The sequence below is a fragment of the Dreissena polymorpha genome, chromosome 3, assembly GCF_020536995.1.
Source record: "Dreissena polymorpha isolate Duluth1 chromosome 3, UMN_Dpol_1.0, whole genome shotgun sequence".
Taxonomy (NCBI): domain Eukaryota; kingdom Metazoa; phylum Mollusca; class Bivalvia; order Myida; family Dreissenidae; genus Dreissena; species Dreissena polymorpha.
This window is the reverse complement of record NC_068357.1, coordinates 48,730,414-48,739,472: the sequence shown is the minus strand read 5'-3', so window position 1 is coordinate 48,739,472 and position 9,059 is coordinate 48,730,414. Positions and strand designations below refer to the sequence as shown.

Here is a 9,059-nt window from a genome sequence, read left to right as displayed (position 1 = left end):
TAGTCTAAAATAAGTATAAATATAACAGTTACTATATTATTGCGTCGTTATCGGCGACCACACGGTATGTCCAAATGCATTTTAAGTGTATATATTAAAGTTTCTTCTACTGGATACGTGCATTTTTTCTATAAAAAAAACAACGTCATGTGCCTGATACGTTTTTTTATCAAAAGTAAACAAGTTCAATAATTGTTATACAATTTTTGTATCGTCATATGTATTGTGTATTTAAGACAACGTTGTACACGTTTCGCTTTTGTTACAAGTGCATGGTTGGTTTAGCATATAATCATCCTTGTGATTAGGTTACTGTAGATGATTTAAAAGGAACAGAAACGCAACAGACATTGTTTGGTTGTCGTTTTATTTCCAAGTCCGCTGCAGAGAACTGCATTTCAAAAACGCTAATATAAAAATTATGATGTTACGTTTTCATGAAATTGAAAACCTCTTCGTTCAAATGTATTTATATAAGTTGTTTAATCCCAAACGATGCATTATAATTTACAGTCGCATAATGCTAGAAAACTACAATTATATCTTGTATAGCGATTTGCTTTCCATAAAAAGTGTATATAAACATCGTTCTGATTTCAAGTAAATATATGTACATGTTCATTTCTCTAGACACGTTTATTTTCTACAATGTAGAACACAGCGTGCTTGTGTTTACGCGGGACTTGGAAATATACAACGTATTATATGAAAGAAAACACACACACACACAATTTGATATAGGTGAGTATTAAAAGTCTAAAGGTATAAAAATCAATATAAAAATTCTCGACAAAACATGATGGAGCGACGATGTACATTCATATGCTTAATTTACATAACTCATTTATAAATTGGCTGCAATTAATTACCATGGTTTTGCATATTTGAATTTTTTGTTTCAACATTTACGTGTACAATCCAGTAAAATTATTAATGATTCCATCATGCTCAAAATTCATCATACGCTATATCAAAATTGCAGAAAAATAACGATGAAAGGTCACACACATTTTATTTTATTTTTCTCTAAAAATAGAGGCATATGAGTCATTGCATGCTAACTAACACTTTGGTTCCATTACATGCACCTTAGATTTGTCTAACTCTTAACATTCTTGAATAATGAGGATTATTATTATTATTATTATAATCGTTATTTTGGTCTCTTCTTTAAGGTTTTGCATCACCATTCCAAAACTACCTTATATTCCGTTAAACTGATGTGATCCTTTTAAATGCTTACACAGAAAGGAACAAATATGTTAGACAAAAAATATTCAACACAATACATAATATGCTAAATACTCAACTTAACAATATAGCAAATAAAAGGTAAATAGAAGTTACAAGCAAATTGTGGTTTTTAATGTTGTTGTTGTTGACAATGTTGTTTATGTTCTCAAACTCAAAGTTTTCATCGTACTACCATATATTTTTTATGTTGCTGTTATTGAATGCCGTGTCAATGTTATTTAGATTTCTATAATTGTCGACTTCATAAACTATTATCAAATGTTATTATAATAAAAAAATGGATTGGACATCAAGGAAACAAAACAAAATAACGTCAACAAATTTACAATGACAAAAATACATACAATATTACAGAGCAAAATTGTAAATTGTGGCGTGTTCTGAGAAAACTGGGCAAAATGAATGTGCGTAAAGTGTCATCCCAGATTAGCCTGTGCAGTCCGCACAGGCTAATTAAGGACGACACTTTCCGCCTGAATTGGATTTTTGCTAAGAAGAGACTTCGTTTAAACAAAAAATGTCATAAAGCGTAAATTGTCGTCACTGATTAGCCTGTGCGGACTGCACAGGCTTATCTGGGATAACAATTTACGCACAAGCATTTTGCCCAGTTTTGTCAGAACACGACACATATTCCATTACATTCAGTAAAGACATCAAAACAACGTTTATGTATCCAATATAATATGTAACAAAAATCTAACATAGTTTTAAACTATTTACATAAAATTTTAACACAACAAAAGATTGTGTCGATGTTGTATTTGTTTGTGTTTGTATTATTATATTTTAGTATGTTGTGTCAAGTGTTTCTAGAGTTTATACACTGTTGTGTTATATATCTTTCTTATAATTCATTCCAATGTCTCATAGAACTTTTCTATATGTTAATTGACCAAAACCGTAAGCATTAAAACGTTAATCAAGATTTGTTGTAAAACAAATATAATAAAATATAACTTATCTATTGATTTCATCTTTCGTCTGAAGAACACTTCATTTACCGACTTTTAAAAATGTTAATCGATTTACATTGCCAAAAGAGTAATTCCTTTTTTACCGTACGAAAGTGGTTTCCGACTTTCGTTCAAATATTATCCTTCCAAATTCTATATTATAAAAATGTTATTGGACTTTCCTTTTTTATGTATATCACTTCTCATACCAAGTTTATATTCGTAATAGAATTCGTTTAACATTAGTCTTTCGTATTCCAAAGTTGTTTCATCGGCTTTCGTTTCGAAAGTTATTCTACTTTTAGCTACGTCATTAAAGTGTTTAACGACTTTTGTTTCCAAAACAAACTTTCGTTTCACTATGTCATTATCGACTTATGTAAAAATGTTCTTCCTTAACAAGAACCATTGTGGAGCATCACGCCTCGAAAACGAAACTTATTAAGGTACAGGACCAGCCTGTAAACATATCAGGGTGAAAGATAGAGAAACATATAAAGCATAGAAAAGTTGAATATAAAGGTGATTACATTAAGCTAGGTTGTTTCAAAGGCGCTGGGACACAAAATGGGTGACAAAATGAAAAGAACTAAGATTAATATTATACAGCAGTGGTGATATACGTAAGAACCGTTTGAATTAGTCTGAAAAAGGTCATCATACGAATTGTGACCAAGTATCTGTTAATTTATACAGTATTACGCGATAAGAGTTATATTATTAAAAAACAGTCAACAAAAAATGAGTAATCAGTTACTGCAAAAAGGTTAAAACGAACGATGGAGAATTATTTTTAAAAGGATAATACAACATGGGTAACAACAATCATATATACTGAAAACAAAATAATAAAACTTTAATACATTGTTCAGTCAAATTTGGTTGTGTCATCACAGTTTTAGCTTTGGTCTCCGGCTTCGTGAAATATCTCCATCTCTGTAAAGTTAAATAAGAAAAAAAGAGGAAAAATTATGGTGGGGAACAACACACATCAATATATAAAAAAATGCTAAAACTATAATATATTTTTTTAGTCAAATTCGGTAGTTTCATCACAGTGTAAGCTTTGGTTTCGTCGGCAAGGCTTAACATAGTGTTGGAGTGGCCGTAAAAGAAGTCATAGTCAAAGAAAAAGATGAAATAACATGGGGAAGAACAAGCATAGATATCGAAAAGAAAATTATAAAACTATAATATATTGTTCAATCAATTTGAGTTGTTTCATCACTTTTCATTCTTTGGTTTCGTCGGCAAGGCTCAACATAATGTTGGAGCGGCCGGCGCTGGACATTTGTTGCGCCGGGAAAGTGGCTCCAATGGTAGGCACCGTCGGCATTTTAGGGGCCGCGATAGGCGTCAGATTCAACAGGGTTGTCTGGTCGTCGGAGTACAGATTGTCCGGGCTACTGTTCAGTTTGTCCGGGTTAACTTCATCTTTCGGGAGGTTGTAGGGCGTTGCGGGAATCACCGGATCATAGGGTGTGGGCGTGACGCGTGTTCGAAAACGACCGTTCTTTGGTGTTTCGTCGTACAAACTGCCATTCATCCTAAAAAGATTCAATATGCTTTTGATTGAGATTATTTTTGTATTTAAGTATACATCCATTATTTGCACATTTATGATCGCGGAGGTTTAAAGCAGATTTCCCATGCAGAGCATTTATAAATTGCAATAGTTGTACTAGGATGAAACACTGTCAACAAAACATTGACTATTGCTTGGAACAAACTTTAAATAAGCCAAGTCAAAATGTTGGATGGGCCTAACATATGGAACCTAGACACAAAATAAAAACAGTCTGGCTAACATAGAAGATCTACAATGTTTCAGCATTCGCACTATACACAAACACGACTTAGTCATGGTTAAAGAATATTTCAAAGCACATTCTCTTTATATATGCTAAGAAAGTTGCAAAATGCCTCACAATGATTGAATCTTTTAAAACAAATATGGAATCCGAAAATCTCATCGGAAATAAGAAATCGATCTTTAACCGACTATTGTTGGTTAAGTCAAAACCAAACACGGCTTTGCATATGGTCTTCGACATAACCTATTTTAATACATATCTTATTCTTAGGACTAATGTCTAAGTCTATAGAGACGCCATATTACCGCATTTAAAATTCGTGCCATTCAATATTCAACGTGCTAAATATTTCGCCAATTGTATTAAGTGAGGCATCGCCAATTGTATTAAGTAAGGCATGTGTATTTTTTAGTTCATGAACTTTCAGTAAAAGATAGCGGACATAAAAATACAAGAACTATTTCTACGGTGCAAAAGCAAGTACATTTCATTTGCAAATTTAGTCGCTCGAAAACACTCACTAAAGATATCATCTCAGAGGGAAATTACAGCCCGTACCTTGCATCCATTATCTTTTTCGTCTGCATTTTCTTGTAGATGAAGATTCCAGTGGCGATACCTCCCACCAACACCAGAATGGGGACGATCACAGCGGCCGCGATGATTCCTCCAGATACACCGGCTTTTTCTTTAGATTGGCATTCTGAGGCGAAACAATATCTTTTTTTTAAGTTACTTTGCTGATGGAAACGGATTTTAATTTTTCTGAGTGCTGTATTAGTTCAGTAAAAATTAGCATGTATCATTAACGACGCTACACTCATAACACAGGTGTGTATTATTTGCTGTAGCTTGAACTTTTCTATTGAAAACTAAACTAGCAAAGATACACATTTAATACTGTCAAGTTAAGATATACACATCTTGACATTCTGATAGAAGTAATCCGTTTGTAACAATGTTGACATTCTCGTGGACAAAAGCGACATTTTAATATACAAGACAATATCAGTTTGTAGCAAGAGTTGATATAATGATGGGAAAAATTTGATTGCCATTAAAATTTGCCATTATAATGTAAAACAAGTTTGTAGTGACATGAACCATCATGCTGAAGAACAAATAATTTTAGTCTGAAATCAAAGTTACGATTATGATGGCGAACAATATTATTTTTTAGCAAATGTGACGATTTGGTTGGAGAGTATTAATTTGTAACAAAGGTTGACATTCTGGCATTCTCGTTTTTTTGCACGAAACTGTATCTGTTCGTGTAACAAGTTTTAAGCACTGCACATTGCTTTCATAATTAAAGCAAACGCTGAAACGTTTATTTAAGAAAGAAATTACTTTTGTAACGCAAAATATATAAACGTGAATCAGTTGAGCCTCGTTCTGGGAAAACTGAGCTTTATGCATTTGCATACGGTGTCGTCCCAGATTAACCTGTGCAGTTTGCATGGGCTAATCAGGGACTACACTTTCCTCCAGAACTGGATTTGTGTTTAGAAGATTATTCCTTTAAACGGAACATTCCGTACGCGGACAACACAGGATTACTTGGGTTGACATTTTACCAACATGCATTAAGCCCAGTTTGTAAAGAACGAGGCTCAATAAATGAACACACATTTTTAAACTTTCGTATCCTCACCTGTTTTGTTCGTATAAGTCTGCCAGTCGCTGGTAGAGTTTTTGGAGTCACAATACAGACAACCGTTCGATGGATTATCGGCCTTGTCGCTATAGCAACCATCCGAAATAAAGCAGGTGTCGTCCTGTTTATGAAAAAAAAGTAATATAAACTACAATAATAAATACCGAGATATTTAAAACACGTACGGTATATTTATCACACAATATAAACAATGGCATATATCGTTAAGCATATATTCTAATAGTTGTTTGCTACATGCTCAGTTATCATTTCAAGTATACATCTTAACATCAGGATGTTCCGTCAGAAGACCTTCTGTTTTCTCAAATACTATATTATTGTTGATGGAAGTTATATTCAGGGAAAACGTGATATAAATATCGTGTATTTTAATTATAAGATGTTTAAACAAAAAAATAGTAAAACGCCTATCGCGAAACGCACAAAGAGAAAAACTTTCATGGACAGGAGTTTCGGAGTTGTTGGTCCGAAACTGTGGAATGACCTTCCATCAAGAATCCGGACTTCCGCATCAATAAACATTTTCAAAAGGAATTTGAAAACGATTCTCTTCAAAGACTTTTACAACCTATTTTAATTTGAATACCTGTGATTAAAAAAATATTTATTGTACAAGTGACTGGTAACCAAGAATCATTAGGGCTTCTTTGCTCAATGATTGAGGTACATCAACCAGCTGTCTTTTAGTCATGCTTAGGCCTTCTAGCTGTGTCTTATAGTCACGCTGTAATTTTAACCTTCAAGTTGTGTCTTGTAGTCACACTTGGTCAGTCTATTTGTGACTTGTAGTCACGATAGTTCAAATAAGGTTAAAACCCAAAAGAAGTGTCCTTAAGTATGACAAGTGACCGGTAGCTGTGGGATCCGACAGCCATAGTGCAGAAATATCCTTTTACGTATCCTTTTAGTTAATGAAATACAGTGTCTTTATGTTGCCAAATATTTGCTCATATTATCATTATAATTATTGTTTTAACTCTAGTTATATCAATTTATTACATAATATTTTACTTTTACTGTGTTTTAATAGTGTAGCCGGTATCGTTTTATTGCTTAAGTTCCGAGCATTATTATTTATATCACACATTTTAAGATCATTAATCCTTTAATTAATGCTGCATAATATTATCAATACCTCTTATGTTAATCAATTTTATGTACATATATATGTTTTGTACAACGCCATTGAATATAATTATATAAATAGGCGTTTCATCAAATTAGCAAGTTTAAGTTTAAGTTTAATTCGAAACTTATTTAGCCTCTTTCTGGTAAAACCGCGCTGAATGCGTGTGCGTAAAGTATATTCCCAAATTATAATGTGCAGTCTTAACAGACTTATCAGTTGTGACACTCTTCGATTTAAACACTTTTCACAAGAAAGGAGAACGGACACTACAAATATATTATCCTGGCGAAGGTCTGGGCCAAGACGTACTTCGATAATAATGAACATTGTTACTTTAAAGTAACATTATCATTGATAATAATAATAATAATAATGATAGCTAAACGACTAAAGACGAAATTAAACGTTCCAAATATAACAATATTTAGCGTCGCTCTGGGAAAACGAGGCTTTGTTGTTCCAAATTATCCTGTGCATACTGTACAGACTAATCTGGCGAAGTACTTTTCACGCATACATTAACAACCGATTTCCCATAGCAAGGCTTATTTGTAGAAATGTCTTCAGTATCCAACCTTCATTGTCCATGACGTAGCTGTTTTGCCAGTGTTGCAATACCGGCAGGGTGTTGCCATATCGAATCCGTTGTTATTATAACATTGATTATCGATGACACATGTATCAGCCTGAAATAGTGTAAAGAATAACATAAAGGCATGTCGTTCGTCTGCTTTGGTCAATCAAATCATTGACCTATCGTAATAATTTCACTTAGGTTCTCGATTGAGAATTTCAACTAATGATTTTCCCATCGTAAAACAGCATAATATATATTCATTCATTTTCTATGACATTAAATTTCGTGGATTAATCGTTTGATCTCAAATTATTTGATTTGTTTACATTGTTTGATATAAGACTTCGATCTTGAACATTCGTTGCACATTTTATTTCGTGGTTGAGAGGACTCACTGAAATCTAAGACATGTATACTCCGACGAATGCTATTGGTTTGACAGTTAAAGTACTGAGGCTCGTAATAGGTTTTTCCAACAAGTGGATTGAACCACCATTATATGACCCACGTCATGCGAAAATGAGTATTCTGTAATATTCGGGAAGCGTAGCTTCAGACAACAGTTGTTCAGTAGTAACGCTGTTCGCTAATGAAACCTCGATACCATGCGTGACTTTTAAGCGGACAGGGTAGCTCCTGATCAGACTGGGCAGCTGTGAACAACACAATTTAAGTGCATAAATTGAGTTCACAAGAATGAGGTTTGGGTGTATGTTTTATAGCAATATATAGTCATCGTAACAAGACAATCTTAATTGAAGAGGAAAAACATAAGATTTACATACAGTTCGTGGACAAGGTGCATTTCTTCAGAATACATTTGACAATTAAATATAGGCTAAGTAGAAGGTAGAACAATATGTCTCATAAAACATTCCATATATCAACATTTGCAGAGTTATATTGTGTATTCCCTTGTGTTTGACTAATGAAAAGGGAAACTACTCTAACTAACCGTCTGGGTGAACTCTGTTTGACTAATGAAAAGGGAAGCTACTCTAACTAACCGTCTGAGTGAACTCTGTTTGACTAATGAAAAGGGAAACTACTCTAACTAACCGTCTGAGTGAACTCTGTTTGACTAATGAAAAAGGAAACTACTCCAACTAACCGTCTGAGTGAACTCTCTTAAGGTCAAAATATACTAAATAGTTTCCTAATATGTTTCAATGTAAAAGCGACAACTTTGACCGAAAATAAATACAACAATTTGCACATAGAGACCCCCATAACCATACCTTTTCTTAACGGGCATTCTTAGCTGAATCGATTTAAGCAATAAAAAAAAATATGTCATGTTCAAACCAAAAAAAAAAATCGACTCAAATCAAAATCGACTGTTTTTGCACCTTCTTTTTGTTCTGTCGTTTTCTAGTGGATTGTAACCTTTTTCAGTGCCAATTTTTACTTTAATCTCTAACTTCATCCTATTTCAGAGATTTAGTAGTGAACACCTATGCTTACCCTAGCAATATCTCCAGACGATAAAACCAGAACAACAGCCTAAAGTGAAAAACATGCCTTCGAGGAAAATATGATGTGTTTTTTTAGAGAGAGTACAGCCCTTCATGACTCGATTATTAAGTATAGTGTAACCTATTAGACAGCCTGAACTGTTAAAATTGCGTAAAATATGCACTTCTGAATAATA

The 9,059-nt window shown here is 33.5% G+C and overlaps 1 protein-coding gene across 2 annotated transcripts; it reads right to left on the bottom strand.

Annotated features, from left to right (window-relative positions):
* Nucleotides 1-2,363: 2,363 nt before the first annotated feature.
* LOC127874064 (uncharacterized) lies at nt 2,364-8,337 on the bottom strand. Of its 2 annotated transcripts, XM_052418177.1 has the most exons (6): nt 8,194-8,337; nt 7,407-7,517; nt 5,679-5,802; nt 4,583-4,727; nt 3,439-3,757; nt 2,364-3,146 (listed from the first exon to the last, which is right to left on the bottom strand). In XM_052418177.1, exons 2-5 carry the CDS (start codon nt 7,464-7,466, stop codon nt 3,442-3,444), a joined length of 645 nt encoding a protein of 214 aa, XP_052274137.1. In that variant the 5' UTR covers nt 7,467-7,517; nt 8,194-8,337; the 3' UTR covers nt 2,364-3,146; nt 3,439-3,441. The 2 variants fall into 2 exon arrangements, with proteins under 2 accessions (XP_052274137.1, XP_052274136.1); XM_052418176.1 differs by lacking the exon at nt 2,364-3,146 and having other exon boundaries at nt 3,173-3,757.
* Nucleotides 8,338-9,059: the final 722 nt, after the last annotated feature.

Bases quoted from the DNA above. Each gene is read 5' to 3' on its own strand.
- LOC127874064 (XM_052418177.1), bottom strand. From the start codon at position 7,466: ATGGCAACACCCTGCCGGTATTGCAACACTGGCAAAACAGCTACGTCA. The intron at 5,803-7,406 runs GTTGGATACTGA...TTTCATAAACAG, and splicing joins CTACGTCATGGACAATGAAG to GACGACACCTGCTTTATTTC. The intron at 4,728-5,678 runs GTGAGGATACGA...GTTTCGCCTCAG, and splicing joins GACTTATACGAACAAAACAG to AATGCCAATCTAAAGAAAAA.